The sequence below is a fragment of the Odocoileus virginianus genome, chromosome 18 (assembly GCF_023699985.2).
Source record: "Odocoileus virginianus isolate 20LAN1187 ecotype Illinois chromosome 18, Ovbor_1.2, whole genome shotgun sequence".
NCBI lineage: Eukaryota > Metazoa > Chordata > Mammalia > Artiodactyla > Cervidae > Odocoileus > Odocoileus virginianus.
Window position 1 is genome coordinate 49,305,042 of NC_069691.1, and position 16,988 is coordinate 49,322,029.

At 38.7% G+C, this 16,988-nt stretch overlaps 2 protein-coding genes across 5 annotated transcripts in view; one reads left to right on the forward strand and one right to left on the reverse strand.

The window, feature by feature from the left end:
• Positions 1 to 16,988, reverse strand: part of SAP30 (Sin3A associated protein 30) — a 78,556-nt gene that overhangs the window by 38,727 nt on the left and 22,841 nt on the right. For all 4 annotated transcript variants that reach the window (XR_011492861.1, XR_011492862.1, XR_011492860.1 and 1 more), the window contains exons 4-5: positions 15,791 to 15,853; positions 2,866 to 2,970 (exon numbers count right to left, since the gene is read on the reverse strand). The gene's annotated coding sequence lies outside the window, so the exon portion shown is untranslated. The remainder of the gene's footprint in view (positions 1 to 2,865; positions 2,971 to 15,790; positions 15,854 to 16,988) is intronic.
• SCRG1 (stimulator of chondrogenesis 1) lies at positions 4,534 to 16,208 on the forward strand. The gene is made up of 3 exons (XM_070480681.1): positions 4,534 to 5,187; positions 13,337 to 13,592; positions 15,971 to 16,208. The coding sequence occupies exons 2-3, from the start codon at positions 13,351 to 13,353 to the stop codon at positions 16,023 to 16,025; spliced, it is 297 nt and encodes a 98-aa protein (XP_070336782.1). The 5' UTR covers positions 4,534 to 5,187; positions 13,337 to 13,350; the 3' UTR covers positions 16,026 to 16,208.

The window sequence follows — 16,988 nt, forward strand, 5'->3', positions numbered from 1 at the left end:
CTACTCAATGGACATGAGTTTGAGCAAGCTCAGGGAGATGGTGAAGAATAGGGAAGTCAGGCGTGCTGCAGTTCATAGGGTCACAAACAGTTGGATACAATTGAACGACTGAACAACAAGGAGATATTTTAGGGCAATGAGTTTATTCTGTATTAAAATGTAATAGGGGATAGTGAATACTATGTGTTTGCCAAAACCCACTGACCTTTACAGTATGAAGACTGATCCTTAATGCATGCAAGTTTAAAAAGTATATTTAAGAGGTTGGGGTATTGCAGGATGGAAAGCAGAATGTGACAGAACAAGCTAATTATAAGACAAATGTACAAAGCAACCTTTCTAGAGGGTGGGATGAAGAGAAAGGTGCTGACCTGAGCAACTTTGGAAATAGCCTATAAAACCGAGGGCAAAAGGCACTGCATGTAAACACTGTGCCCTAGCGGGTTGCCATTTCCAACTGCATTGTAATTTTAGACTCACTCTCATTCCACTCCTCCTATCAAGGCAACAGGCTAGCAGCACAATTTTGTCTTCTTTCCGGCCTCAGCTCCACTGCTTACCTGCTGGGGAAACTTGGGCTCGCCGCTTGAGCTTTTGGAGCCCCAGTTCCCCATCTGAAAAAGTACCTCAGGAAGGAATTTTGCCTGGGTGAAATAAGCCAAGATTTCTAAGTGTTTGGCCAACTTGGCAATGTCGTTTTTATCACTAAAAATGCTGATACAGGTATTGTCCTCATTACCAACTGACCAGAGGCTTGTAGAGGCTTCAGCACTCATTTGGAGTCGACAGAGAACACCCGTGGGCAACTTAACCTTTTCTCATTCTCGGTTTGATAAGTAGGTTGTGTCCAACGAACCACACAATTATTGTTGGGATCTGGGCTATGATTCCATTTACTGTCAGACCAAGGCCTCTTTTAGACTGCCAGGAAACCAAAGGGCTCATTTTCAAGTTTCCTTCTTTCTTGGCCTCTTTTCCTGCCAGGGTTTTTTTTTTCATGTGAACATGATCATTCATTCTAAATATTCCATGGGCTCCTAAAACTGGCCAGTTCTCCTCGATTCACTTTTCTCCTGAGGTCCATTTTTCTGACTTTATTTCTATAATATTTAAAGATCAGTTTTTGTCACAAGATAAAGACTGCAGTGTCTGAGAAATGTAATTGATTATTTACCAGCAGGTTTAGCTCCATGTATCAGGATTGACTGACCTCTTAAAATTTGTACATAGTCACCAAACAATTCAAAGAAATTTCTTGGTTCTGCTTTCTTCTCACTCTTTAGGAGTCAGGTTGTTGGCCCTAGATTGCATCTGGTATTTAAAGGGACAAGCTTTACACTAGAAGATCAATATATCTAAAATAAAAACATGTGTTTGGGGATAATTTTTATTGCTGGGGGTGGAGGGGGTCAAGCTAACAAAAGCTTGTTCTTGGCTTTCCATGTCTGAGTTGAAGATTATATAGAGGTAAATATCAGTAGCAGATTTCTGTTGAAATGAGTTATCTGTTCTTTTAAATCTCTAAGTAGCCACCAAAGAAAAGGAAGGTTAAACCTTAATCTGTCTACTAGGCTATTTATTGTTCATAGGTGTCAATGATGCCTATAAAAAAATATTGTCTTATCATGTCAAAGTGCATTTAAGCAATGGGTGTTCTTTGATCTGAGGGCTTCCCAGGTGGCTCAGTGGTAAAGAATCCGCCTGACAACACAGGAGACATGCAGAAGATGCGAGTTCAATCCCTGGGTTGGGAAGATTCCCTGGAGGAAGAAATAGCAATCCAGTCCAGTATTATTGCCTGGAGAATCTTGTGGGCAGAGTAGTTTATGGGATTGCAAAGAGTTGAACATAACTGAGTAACTGAGCATGCACGTGCCTTGAGCTATACTTAAAAACATAAAATACTTTAAATTGTGATTGCTGTTATACTAAGCTATTTCACTATTAAAGTGTTCATTGTTCAGGCTTTTCTGACTCTTTGCAACCCCACGGACTGTAGCCCACCAGGTTCCTCTCTCCATAGGATTTCCCAAGCAAGAATACTGGAGTGGGAAGCCATTCCCTACTCCAGGGGATTGAACCTGGGTCTCCTGCACTGCAAGCAGATTCTTTACTGTCTGAGACACCAGGGATTATTTTGAAGCAAAGTGAACGATAAGTTAGTGTATTCAAAAACAAAAAATAAAGATCAGATCCAAAAGGCTATTCACCACCTCTACAGGTCAGGGAGCATTGCTATGCACACCCAGGCAAAGGAGATTGTGTATTTGCTCTTCTGAGGAAAAATTTATGAGCTGGAAGATTCTCCCCTGAGCCCCATTACAGTCACAGCTGCCTGTCTGGGGTCCTAGCAGTTCCCAAGTACATCCTAATTCCAACAGGAGGGCCTTTGGGAAGCAGGTCCCTTCCTGCAGCTAGTGGCATAAGCTTGACATCACAGGCCACAGCCTCTTGGTGATTAATTCTGCTGTCTCCTCTGGGCCTCGTGGAGGCTCCTCAGTGGGTCAATGTTCCTGTTTCTCTGCAGTAGCAGAAAGCTAAGTCTGGGTACTAGAGGTTATCTTTTTCAATCCACTTGCAAAAGCCATTCTCAGCACAAACGTTCCAGGTTCAGAGGGAACTTTAAACAGTTTTCATCAAAAAGAATACTCTTATACGGAGCTCAAAAGTAATTAAGTTAATAAAACCGGTAAATTGTTTCTTTTTAACAGATGGAAGATTTTGAGGGACCATTTCAAAGGTGATTTTGTGGGACCATTTCAAAGGCGATTTTGTCTGTAGCTCAATATTATGTTAACAAATATACTGTGAATTAGTTTTCAATTAGCTTCATTGTTGTGAAAATCCTTCTGTCAAGATACTCACCTAAAACAGGTCCTCCTTCTCTCCTGGGAGGGGACCTGTGAAGGTTGAAACTTGAGGCTGCTTCTCTCTACACCTCACCCTCAGCCACTCCAGAAGGATTTAATCCTGGAGGAAACAGGAGAAAGGGGCTGGTTAGGGAACAGCAGCGTATCCTAAATCTGGGCACAGGCATAAGCTCCCAGGTGGGAATCAGGGGGACAGTTTACCGTATGTTCCCATTTATTCCCCACAAGTTTAAGATGTCAAATGTCTGCAATTACTTATACCTAAAACATCTCCTGTGACTTTCTCTGATTGGGAGCATTTTGCTGTTACTGTTACTTGTTTTTTAGGAAATACTAATCAGCCTGCTTTTCAAATTTAATACTGATACTTTTTAACAAATGCTTAAGCTCTGCATCATGAGCTGGCCCTGTCGTTCATCTGGGGGGAATTTTTCTATTTGGTGGCTTCCCTGGTGGCTCAGACAGCACAGAATCTGCCTTCAATGCGGGAGACCTAGGTTTGATCTCTGGGTCAGGAAGATCCCCTGGAGGAAGAAATGGCAACCCACTCCAGCATTCTTGCCTGGAAAAGCCCATGGATGGAGGAGCATGGCGGGCTACAGACGATGGGGTGCCAAAGAGGCTGACACGACTGAGCGGCTTCACTTTCTTTCTGGTGGATCAGATGGTAGAGAATCTGCCAGCAATGTGGGAGACCCAGGTTCAATCCCTGGGTCAGGAAGATCCCCTGGAGAAGGGAATGGCTACCCACTCCAGTATTCTTGCCTGGAAAATTCCATAAACTTAGAAAAGCCTGGAAGGCTGCAGTCCATGGAGTAGCAAAGAGTTGAACACAACTGAGTGACTAACACTTTCTATTTGTAATAAACTTTGATTGGACATAAAAGTGATAACATATATATATATATATATATATATATATATATATATATATGCATGCAGGCATGCTAAGTCACTTCAGTCATGTCTGACTCTGTGCGACCCCATAGACTTGGCAGCCCACTAGGCTCCCCTGTCCCTGGGATACTCCAGGCAAGAATACTGGAGTGGGTTGCCATTTCCTTCTCCTATATATATATATAAAACATACACACCCAGACATACACACTGGATTGGCTGAAAAGTTCATTTGGGTTTTCGATACAACCAGGAATGCTTCCCCCCTGTTCTTCATCCAGATAATCCTGCTCTATTATAATCTTTCTAACTCCTGGAACTCTGCTCAAAATTGAATTAAAAAAACAATGACTAAAGGATAGTTAACAGATGCTACAATTCCACTTCACTCCAAACAGAATGAAATTCCTTTCATGCCTTTATTTTGAGGCACAGAATAGATTTCATTTTCAGTCATTTTATGTTTTGTTTTCCAGTGATGGATAACATTTGGGTGAGGACCTGGTAAGCCGGGATGGTTGCTGTTAAGTCACTAAGTCGTGTCCAACTCTGCAACCCATATGAAAATAAGACATCTAGATGGTGAGGAAAACTTGGCAAAAACACACAAAGAAACTGTGAAAGGGAAAAGATCCTCAGCCAACCGCCTTCCTAAATCACAGTGGCCATTCCCCCTGCTCCTCCTCCCTCCTCTCCTCTGCCTTCTCTGCCCTTATCTCTCTCTCTCTCTCTCTCTCTCTCTCTCTCTCACACACACACACACACACACACACACACACCCTGAGGTAAAAATCACTCTGTGCTCTCTGCCTGCCTGTCTCTCTCTCTCTCACACACACACACACACACACACACACACACACACGCCCTAAGGTAAAAATCGCTCTCTGCCTGCCTGTCTCTCTCTCTCTTTCACACACACACACACACACACATCCTGAGGTAAAAATCACTCTGTGCTCTCTGCCTGCCTGTCTCTCTCTCTCTCTCTCTCTCTCTCACACACACACACACACACACACACACACACACACACCCTGAGGTAAAAATCACTCTGTGCTCTCTCTAAGTGCCTCAGGTTCTACACTTCATTACTGTGACAGTCCGCCTCCCTGAGGTGCCTGTGCAGACCAGCTATTTCCTTCTGTCAAGAAGCTGTTAGTTCACTCCCACCTGGTTTGGAAGAGTCCAGGGGGCCGTTCTCCCTCTCGCAGCCCCGTCTCTCCCCACCGCCTTCTCTCCCGTCTTGGCTGCAGTGGCCTGGCAGGCGGGCTGGCGAGGGATGAAGCAGACAAAGGTCCACTTGTAACCTCCTTCCAGCACCTCCTCTTTTCTCCTTTTGCCCAAACTCACCCAGTGAGTTGGAGCATTTAAGGAGATTCCTCTGCCAAGAAGACCAAAGGAAAGAAGAAGAAAAAGGGTATGTACTTTTTTCCTTAAAAATCATTTTAGGTAGTTGATTCTACTGCAAACTACTGCTATAGAATAGGGCAGAAGTGTTTTTGTGTCTGAGTCAGAAGAGAAAGGGAGATGGAGAAAGCCTCAGAGGAGGTGATGTGTACACTTTGAGAAAAATGATACTTGCCAGGTTAGAGGGAAAGAATCAGATGAAAAGAGAAGAGAAAATGTACATTTCTTAACAGGAAAGGCATTTAACTGGGGGCTTAAAAGGAGGCAGCTCCCTTACTGCCGGTCCTTATTAAAGCCCCCCATCTACTCTGAATCTGGTCCCACAGTTTCACTGTTCAGGACTATGTGAGACTGATGGAAGTATATGAGCTCCTTTTAGAGGCACTAGCTGTATCCCTATATTCCTACTTTACATGAAGTATAAAAACGGTGAGAAAGCAATTTTTTTTTTTTTTTTTTTGCTTTTGAAAATCCTGATTCCTAAAAAGAAACTGGTATGAATATGTGAGACAAAGAGGGAATTCATGGAATTTATCCTCGGCACCCTCAGGATGGAATACTGTATCACAGTGTCTGTACTGCTACAATACAGGGAACCCTTTTCCCCTTTGGGACTTATGAAAATTCCTCTTTAAAGGTCCTTCACTTAGTTACACAAGCTGTGAAAAGCTCTCCCAAATGCTGCAGTGATGATGATTTCAGGGAAATAATGAGAATGATGCAAGCCGGCATATTCATAGCATCCTCTGTGATGCTCCAAGGCAGATCACCTTCAGGGCGGATGTGGACTTTGTTTTTCCACTGATGAGGGTCTCTTGGAGCTGATTGTGTCTGTTTTAAAGATGCTTGGAAGGCTTATTCACCTTGTAATACCACTTCTGTTCCTTTAACCTACACTTTGAGAAGTTTCAATTCAGTGCTCAGTCATTCCAATATAAATCTCTTCTGGTACAGTTAATAAGAAAGAGAGGGAATTGTAAATAAAAAAAAAAAAATCACTGATTTTCATCGGCCAGGAAAGATGAATGGAAAACATTATGGACTGGATGGCAGTTTTCTTCTCTTCCAACTGTAATTTTGATATTTTAAATGTCAAGCTCTGGGTTGGAATTTTCACTTGCTTTTGCAGCCTTCACTTCTTTCTGGCCGTGTTACAAAAGGAAACATAAAAAGGGCTGCCCTTTCTGTCTAATTCATCAGTTCTGCTTCATCCCATGCTCTTAATGCCAGTTTCTAGAATGGACATCAGCTGTCTGCAGCAGCATTGCTCCCTGAAGGTCTGAACGCTTTCACGACATAACCCTGAAAGTTTTGGCCATTAAATAAGATAATTTTTCTTTTTCAGTTTCCCCTAAGTCCAACCATTCAGAAGCTTGCTGGTGCCGAATACCTTTACACAACCAACATTTGCAATCCCCTCCCTATATGATGGTGGCAGTGATTTATTGTTTAACCGGAAACATCTTGCCTACAGCCCTATATCCTCTGCATTGATCCTTTAAAAATAAGGCCACTATTGGAGGGAGTTTGAGGGAGAACAGATGCATGTACATGTATGGCTGAGTCCTTCACTGTTCACCTGAAACTCTCACCATATTGTTAATCGGCTATACCCCAATACAAAATAAAACGCTCAAAAAAATAAATTTATCCAGGGTTATGATTAATCAGACATTTATCAGGTGATCTATATTTTTTGAGGTTTTACATCTGAACTGTATTTGTTAATAGCAATTATTAAACATGTAAAATGAGATACAATATAACTTTATTGTAAAAAATAATGCTGCTATCCTATTGGGATAGGAATGACATCTTACAACATTAGGAATGTTAATTACATAAAATTGAATTAAAAAAAAACCAATCTGTAACTATCTAAAGATCTCTTGTTATTTCCTCAGACGTTCAGTTTTTAGCTTTATTTGCTGTTGTAATTTGCATGTATTCCAGGAGGAATTTAAAGGGCACATCCTTCAACAGAATGAGGGAGAAAAAGAGCGATTTGCTTCAAATTGGTCAAAATAATTTCACTCTTGTTGGCATTTGAAAATATATGGTCTTGATGGATTGCTAAGGATGAAGGTCAGTGTCTTTTAATGAAAAACAAACCAATGTATCATGAGAACATACTGGTTTAGACATTTCCCCACTTGCAGAATAATAGTTAAAGCTATTTACCTGTACTTAAGTAAAGGAAGAAGAGAAGACTTCAGTTTAAACAGGTAATTTATAAAGTGTTTTAAAAAAAAAAACCTTCAAGTGAGTACTTGCCAGGTGTGGAACTTTCCATCCTAGTATGTGACTAAGGCAGACAGAAACACCATTCTGTGCCCTGGCCTGGACACAGCCAAAGAGGCACACGGTGTGGCAACATACCCACTGCCTTCTTTAGCAATTTACTTGTTCCTTCTTTCAGCGGATGCTGTGTGAGCCCATCCTGTGAGCCTGGCCTGGAGGCAGGCCTCTGAGATGAGGGAGGAGGCGAAGGTGCGCTCCCTGCCTTCAGGGAACCGGCTTTGCCTCCTCCAGTCCCCACGCAGAGGCTGGCCCTGGCCTCCGCCCCTCCTCTCTTCTCTCCCAGTCTGCACTCACTGCCCTGCAGTCTCACCACGACAAAGTCGAGCGGTAAACATCCCCAAGTTCATACCCTCAAATTCATACCTCCAGATATGCCTTCTGCTGTCTACTCAACATCTTCATTTCACATCTGATGGGCATCTCAAATTAACTTGTCCAGAAATTTACTCTTAAATCCCCCTCTGCTCAATAAATGTCAGTACCATTCAGGTCAGAAACCTAATAGGCATCCTGGAGTCTTTCTCTCTCACCTCATCTCTTCCATCAACTTCTTTCTCTGACATACTTCCCACCCAGAACATAAATGTTAGTTTCCCAGTGTCCCTGGTCATCTCCATTTCTCCTTCTCAACATCCTTGCCACTGCATGGGAGGCCCAAGCGGGAGTGGATATATGCAAATGTATGGCTCATTCATTTTGTTGTACAGCAGAAATTAACACAACATTGTAAAGCAACTATATCACAATTAAAAAAAAAAAATTAGAAGTCCTAAGTGAGGTTAACAACTGTCCTCTCCACATTGAAACTCTAGTTGATTTTTATTCTATCTGTGCTTTTCTGTATTTTCCATGCCTTACACTAAGTATTACTATTTTTTTAGAAAAATAATTTTTCTTAAAAAAAATCTAAATGGCTCTCATTAGAACCATCTAATAGAAAGAAAGCATAAGATGTTAACAGTCATCGAATGAGCTTAAGAACCAACTACACTTAAATGTGGGAAATTTAAGAAAGGTAATAGGAGCCTAAGTTGGCTAAATGAATGAGTTTGTTCAAAAGTCACAAGGTAGACAAAATTAAGCTAGATTACCAAAAATAAGTACATGATTACATAGTCAACTAGGAAGATCAAAGCTCAAAAAGATATGAAAAATGCCAACAATCTAAAGTAACAGAAAAATTCTAACACATTAAGGCAAAAAGATTAAAAAGAGCTTACAGCTCTCCTCCCAACTCCTCCCCATACTCCCAACCTTTTGAAAGATAGGAATCAGGGGAGGGAGGTTACAGAAAAGGCAGGTGATGTTCGTTGCCGAATCATCTCATAATTGTACACATACATAGAAATATATATATTTTTAAGTCAAGTATGGGCTAGTCATCCAGAACAAATGCTAGTTTTGACAAAAATCAAGCAAACAAACAAAAACCAGAAATTGGGATATACATTTTAAAGTCAGTATTTAGAAAAAGTTAAATACAATGAATTAATTTATTTAAATTAAAACAATAGTACCTGATGACATGCAAATTTAAGGATCTGGCAGCTCACTAACCTCTTCCAGTTATAAACAGCCCTCTGCAACTAGCTACTGAGTTTAGCAATCTGAGAGACTCATCCTTCTCTGGCTGTAAGCATCTAGAGATGAGGATGTATTATTTATTCTTTCACTAACGTGACAGGCACTGTTAAAGGTGCTTGGGATACATATCAGAAAAAAGCCTGTCTTCCTGGAGCTTCCTTCCATTCAATTTGGGGGAGACACAATAAGAATATTTTATAATAATTTAGAGGTTTATAAATTCCATGGAAAATTAGAGCAAGAAAGGCAGATTAAGAATCTGTGAAGGAAGATAAAATTTTATTAAAAATTTTTTTTATTGTTGTTGAAATACAGTACAGTTGATTTACAATGTTGTGTTAGTCACTCAGTTATATATTCTTTTTCAGATTCTTTTTTTATTATAAGTTATTACAAGAAATTTAGTACACTTCCCTGGGCTATAGAGCAGGACTTTGTTATTTATTTTATATGCTGTTGTCATTTAGTCACTAAGTTGTGTCCAACTCTTTTGTGACCTCATGGACTGTAACTCGCCAGGCTCCTCTGTCCATGGGATTCTCCAGGCAAGAATACTGGAGTGGGTTGCCATGCCCTCCTCCAGGGGATCTTCCCCACCCAGGGATGGAACCCCATCTCTTATGTCTCTTGCACTGGCAGGTAGGTTCTTTACCACTAGCACCACCTGGGAAGCCCTTGTGACCTTAGAAATGACACCAAAAGCACGTTACATTTTAAAAAACTGAGAAATTATACTTCATTAATTTTAAACTTTTCCTTCTTTTAAAATTTTAAAACATTTGCTTATTTTAAATAAGGTGAAAAGGAAAGTCATAGATGAAGTAAATGTTTGGAAATGTTTGGAAAGTATATATCTAATAAAGAACTTGTGTTCAGAATATGCAAAGAACCCTCACAACTCAAGAACACAATCCAATTTTTTTAAATGGGAAAAGATTTGGACAGGTCAACAAAGAAGATACACAGATGAAGATAACATATGAAAGAGGTTTAATACCATTAATCATTAAGGAAATGCTACCTGAAACCACAAGACACCTATCAGAACGTAAAAATTAAAAAATACTGACCATATCACGTGTTGGAGAGGACATAGACAAACTGGAACTCTTGCAGACTGCTGGTGGGAATTTTAAATGGTACAACCACTTTGGAAAAACAATTTAGCAATTTCTTAAGAAGTAAAACATACACCCACCTATTCCACTCACAGGTATATGCTCAAGACTAATGAAAGCTATCCCCTGGAGAAGGAAAATCCCAAGGACAGAGGAGCCTGGTGGGCTACAGTCCATAGGGTAGCAAAGAGTCAGGCACGACTGAGCACGCACACACATGCACACAATGAAAGCTATGACCTTGCAAAGCCTTGTACACAAGTGCTCATAACAGCTTTGCAACAGCCTGAAACTTAAAAAAACTCAAATATCCATCAACAGATGGATGGATAACAATTTATAGCATACATAATGCAATAATTCTCACCAATAAAAAGGAGTCAGCTATTGATACAGGCAATGGACAGATACATGTCTCTCAAAGTAAGTATACTGAGTGATAAAAGCCAGATAAAAAGAGAGTACATATTTTATACTCCATTTATATGAAACTGGAGAAAATGCACCTTAATCTCAGGTGAGAAAACAGGTCAGTGGTTGTCTGGATGGGAGTGGGGGTCAGGGATGAGTGAGGTGGAGAAATGACAAGAGGGCAGCAGAAAACTTAGGGCTGATGGATCCTCTCACCATCTTGACTACAGTGATGGTATAATGGGAACATACATGTGCCCAAACTTACCAAACTGTATCCTCTAATATCTATACTTTAGTATATGTCAATTTTACCTCAATAAAGCTGTTAAAAAAAAAAACTTTGCTTGCACAGTACAGTTCCGTCTTAGACTTCAATATGTCTTTTAAAGCTTAATGACTGTGCTGATTCTTAGCAAATAATAAATGCTCAATTAACAAGAGATTTAATTACCCTTCTTTGAAGAGTAATCTGAAAAAAATGTCAGGAAATGTAACTCTTTTTTTTTTTAACGTCAATTACCTTATGGAGAAAGAAGGCCGGAATCAGAAGTAACTGAGAACTAAATACCTCATAGAATTACATTTTAAAAAAATGCAACTTATGTTACAATTTGCAAAGTGTAAGGTATTATTATTGGAAGGTATTATTCTATCCATACTAGATTGTGATGTAATGCATCACTGTAGTGCCTTGTTCTCTCAAATCTGAAAAAAGTATAAAGTGAAATAGATCTCATTTTTTGGTCCTTCCTTTAGCTAGTATTTGGGGGTAAGAATTAAATTGAATATTTATAATTCTAAGAAAATATATAAGCAAAGCCAAAAATGACTAATTCAAATCAGAATATAAAATAAAGAAAATCTAAAACTCTGTCATAGTATGAAAGAGTATTTTCAGTTTCTAAACTCATAAAAAGCAGTGAGTGTCCTTCTTTAGATGATATGATTAGATCTGTATCTACTAAAGAAATTGAATCAATAATTAATAACCTCCCAAAACAGAAATCACCAAGGCCAGATGGGCTCCCTGGTGAATTCTACCAAACATTTAAGATACTTCAGCACCTGTTACTTCAGCATCTTGTTAGATGAAATCTGAACAGCTGTGGTGTCTGATTCTGGCTCCTCCACTATCTTGCTAGTCTCCCTTTACTGCAAAAACTTCTATTCTCTTCATGTTTAATATGGAGGCCAGAGAAGCTAAATTCAATAGATCATGAATATTCTATGTTGTTCAGTCGCTCAGTTCCGACTCTGTGAGACCCCATGGAGTGCAGCACACTAGACCTCCCTGTCCCTCACCGTCTCCCGAAGTTTGCCTAAGTTCATGTCCATTGTACTGGTGATGCCATCCAAACATCTCATCCTCTGTCACCCCCTTCTCCTTTTGCCCTCTATCTTTCCCAGCATCACGGTCTTTTCCAGTGAGTCGTCTGTTCACATCAGATGACCAAAATACTGGAGCTTCAGCTTCAGCATTGGTCCTGCCAATGAATATTCAGGGTTGATTTCCCTTAAGATTGACAGGTTTGATCTCATCGCTGTCCAAGGGATTTCTAGGAGTCTTCTCCAGGACCACAGTTCAAAGGCATCAGTTCTTTGGCACTCTGCCTTCTTTTGGAATATTCCATACAAATACTATACTTGAAGTGTTATCTCCTAAAAGAGGGATTTAAACTTGCTTGGTATGACCACAAGAGTTCAAATTAGAACTGATGGGTGGAAGCCACAGAAAAATATTTTCCAGGAAGGGAAACATTAGAACTATATCAGTGAAATATGTGGATTTAGTCAACAACAGAGTTCCCCATAATGGTGGGTGTCTAAGGACAGGCTAAAGATCTCTTATAGGGAATTCAAGCCTTTGCTTTCAACTGAGGCTCAGATGTAACCTATGTGGGAGAAGTGTTCACAAATTACTAAAAATATGCAACAAAAATCAGTCCCCTAAATAAGTCTGAAACTTTTAAAAACTTAATTGTAAATATATCTATAGAATATAATCTGTCAGTGTCAGGACGAGTAGGCTTTTTGTTTCTGTCAGGGTGGGGTCCAGGTTATTTGACAATGTTGTTAGGATATGCAAAGTCAAGAAGCACTGTACACAATGATGATATCTACTCTAGAAATTTACTTCAGTTTTATCATCTTAAAAGCCGTTTTCCTCTACTGAATATACTGGGAAAAAAGTGAATTTGGGGGACTTCCCTGGCAGTCCAACAGGTAAGACTCAAGGGGTGTGGGTTGAAGGAACTAAGATTTCGTATGCCTCATGGTCAAAAATAAAAAACAAGAACAACTCCATGCCTGTGATGATAGTTACACAACTCTGTAAATATACCAAAAATCATTGCATTGTACAAGTAAAGCAAGTGAATTGTATGGTATGAAAATTACAGCTCAACAACAACAAAAATTTTAATGAATTTGAGTACTTGAAAATGCAAGTGGCTCTTCCCACTTTCTCCTTCTCCCTCCCTCACACAACCCTCATTCAATATTTTTTTGTAGAGCTCAGGCATGTCAGTTTAAAGAAATATAATAAGTGGTTTTTATTGTAGATAGTCATAAAACTTTGAGAAAGACAGTCAAATAAAGTAGGAAAAAAACCAATTCCGACTCTTTCAATTTAAGAGTTAATGAGGATGCTGCAGAACTTTACGTTCAGGTGAGCTCCATCCTTTTAAAAAAACCTACGAAACAAACAAACACTGACACATGTTGGGTTTTCTTCTATCTCAGAGCCAAGAGCCAAAATGAAATTTACAGTACTTGCTGTCGCCGTTGGACTAACTTTGCTGCTGGGACTCCAAGCCATGCCTGCAAACCGCCTCTCCTGCTACAGAAAAATACTAAAAGATCGCAACTGTCACAGTCTTCCAGAAGGAGTGGCTGACCTGACCAAGATTGATGTCAAAGTCCAGGATCACTTCTGGGATGGGAAGGGATGTGAGATGATCTGCTACTGCAACTTCAGCGAACTGCTCTGCTGCCCAAAGTAAGGAAATGCAACCACAAAACGTACGGTTGTCAAATGTTTGCAGGACAACTTGCTTCAGAAACCTTCACAAGGAGTTTGCTGAAACTTATCACCCTTTGCAATAAGATCCTATTCAGATCTCAGCTATTTTTTTAGGATCATCAACATTATGTACTGAACTGGATGTTTTCATTTAAGAGACAGAGTTTGGCAGATTTTAGTAAAGCTGAATGAAAGACAAATTAAGAACACTCCAGTCTATTAAAAGGTTTTGGATAAAAGATCCCAGTGAACAGATCAAGTAACAGGATGGAAAAGTTTGGTAATAGTGACAGAAAAACTTTCTAGTTTTATATATGAGTTAGCCAGAAATTAACTAAATTGAAGTTTCTACCAACTTGGAAAGTAGATGTATTTTAAGTATAATACAAAGGTAGATAAATCAATAAAGATTTTTAGCTCTTGACTTTAATGTAATCTTTTCCTGGTTATTGGGGAAGCTCAAATACTATGATCTTGCCTATTTCATCTGAAATTAGCTCTTCCAAATTACTTTCAACATATGTCATCATATTTTTTCATTTTTCTAAGAAATCTGTGAGAGAGAAAGGACAGATAAAACCGCTTTATCAGGGAAAGGTGCAGAGAGGTAAAATGACAAGCACCAACCACATAACTGGTTAGTATCAGCTCTGACACTAGAACCCAAGACTTCTGATTTGGACCAGGTAATTTTTCTACCAAGCCAGTTGGTTCTTAGGTGTGGTTCCCAGCACAGCAGCTCCAGTATTAGCTGAGTTCTTGTTAAAAATATAATTCAACCTTGGACCTCAGACCAAACCAGCTAGATCAGAAACAATGGAGAGGAAGCAAAGCAATTATGGTTTAAACTCTTTGAGTGATTCTGATGCATCACAAAATGTGAGAATCACTTGATTAGAAAATGATATCAAGAACTCAAGTTAACTGATTCCATAAAATGACTTAACTTTTCCTGCATAAATGAAATGCCACCTAACATTAAAATATCATACTTAAAATTTTCTTATAAGGCTTGAAACTGATTTCCTGAAATGTAGTTATTTTATAATTTTGTGATCATCCATTGTTAATGGATGAGATAGAAGTATGAATATATGAAAGTAGTTTCTATCTGATTTTGGGTTACTGCTGTCGCAGTAGCAACAAATAGCTAAGTATATTTCTTTTTTTTTTAACCTGTAAACACAAATTTTGCATCTTTTTTTTTTCAATTGCACTGAGATATAGTTAAATACAGCACTGTTCACTTCAAGGTGTACAGCCCAATGAGTTGAAAGAAATAGACAGTTGACCCTTGAACAACACATATTTGAACTGCATGGGTACACTTACCTGCAAATTTCTTTCACTAAATACATACTATAGCATTATATCATCTATGATTGGCTGAATTCTCCAACGTTGAACTACAGGTATGGAGGACTGACTGTAAAGTTATTCACGGATTTTTGTTTGCACAGAAGGTCAGTACCCCTACTGCTGTATTGTTCAAGGGTCAACTGTATTATGAAATGATTACCATAATAAGTGCAGTTAACACAAATCACCTCACATAGTCAAAAAATTGTTTTTCCTTGTGATAACTTTTAAGATATATTATCTCAGAAACTTTCAAATATATCATACACAGTGTTAGTTATGGTTATCATGTTGTACGCTGTATGCTAAGTATATTTCTACTTAGCCATAATCATAACACTACCTTGCACATACATATCATTTTATATTATTCCATGCATTTTTTCAAATGGAGTGGCATTTTATTACAAACAGCCCTCATTTTCCTAGTTAGTTGATCCATATTTTCCCACCTTAATAATTCCAAGTCCTGTGGGTCATATTTCGATTACACATAACATTAGTACAGAAGGTAGCATCACATTTTTATATATCACCTTAAGTGATTTTTCCAACAAGAGTAAAGTTGAGTAGCTCAACATTTCACCTTTCCCTATAAAACCTAGAAATGTATTTATTTGCTTCCCTAGAAAATTTTAAACTTCTGTTTCTTATCAGTAGATTTAAACATTATGGCCCATCCCCACCCATAACAGAGAAGTGAATTTTTTGGTATGATTGTAATGTTTTGAAGTCACCCAGTCTTTGCTTTTCTTTATCAATAAATGATAGCATAATGTCAATGGCAAATGGGGAAAAGTAGAAGAATTGATTACCTTCTTGATCTTTGTTGCTCCTGTGGCACGTCTTCCCACTCATTCTCTTTGTACTTTATTCACCTAAAAAAAACAGTTATGTCTGAAATCCTGGAAATCACTATTCATTTTTAGCCCAGCAAAGACTAATATATATCTTAATTTCCAGCTGGATTTAAATCATGTTCTACTCTTTTTCAGAGATGTCTTCTTTGGACCGAAGATCTCTTTTGTGATTCCTTGCAACGATCACTAAACATCTTCATGTATTCCAGACAAACCACCCATAATTCCCCGCAAACCGCGCTATAATAGTGTAACTGTATGTCTGATTTCTGTGCCGTGCAATAAAGCACAGATTCTATAAATTCTTACTTGTCTAAGCAAACTTGTGTTAAATAAGTAGTAATAAAAATTCAATTTAATTTTTCTTTGTGGACATTGTTTAAAATTTTTCACTAGAAAATTTTCATCTACAAGATGTTTAATATACTTGATAAGAGAATTCTGTTTTTTAGATGCAAAGCCGTAACTGTGGATCAAAGATGAAGAATACTTTCACTTCTTCATTGACAGTTATTGACCATGTACACTTAATGGAAAGAACCAGAGATAAATTGAGGTTCTTGGAAGGGAAACTAGAAGTTTTCTATTAATAGTAAGAGGGGGAAAAGGAGCCAATATGTGAATAAATATCATGCATGCCAAATACTTTAAGCATATTTGCATTTTGCTCTTTTAAAAACAACAAAATTGTCAAGATAAATATTCTTAAACCAATCTTTCAGATGCTAACTTGAGTTTAAGATGTTTGCTAAAAACTCAAGACAGACTTTGAATAGAGTTCTAGTTCCAAAACACTCACATAGCTGTATCCTTTAAACTATGCAGCATACCCCTGACATGTCCCTTTTTGGGGGGACTAACAAAACACATATTAAAAGAAATGGATGTTGGATGAGAATTTAAAAGTCACATGAATTTTAAAGATAAATAAAACAGATTCTTTCAAAGATGCTTTCTGGTTGTTAGAGGCAGTATTGGACTATGCTCCACACCTTAGGTGTGTTCACTGACTGGTAGCCAGCAGAAGTAACTTCAGAAAATCCTTCATGTTATAAAAATGTATTAAATACTTGCTCAGTGCCAGTTATTTGGGGATGTTACAATTTGGGGATGTAGTAATGAATAAGATGGACTTCTCTTCTTGGAACTTGTA

Bases quoted from the DNA above. Each gene is read 5' to 3' on its own strand.
- SCRG1 (XM_070480681.1), top strand. From the start codon at position 13,351: ATGAAATTTACAGTACTTGCTGTCGCCGTTGGACTAACTTTGCTGCTG. The intron at 13,593-15,970 runs GTAAGGAAATGC...ACTCTTTTTCAG, and splicing joins GAACTGCTCTGCTGCCCAAA to AGATGTCTTCTTTGGACCGA.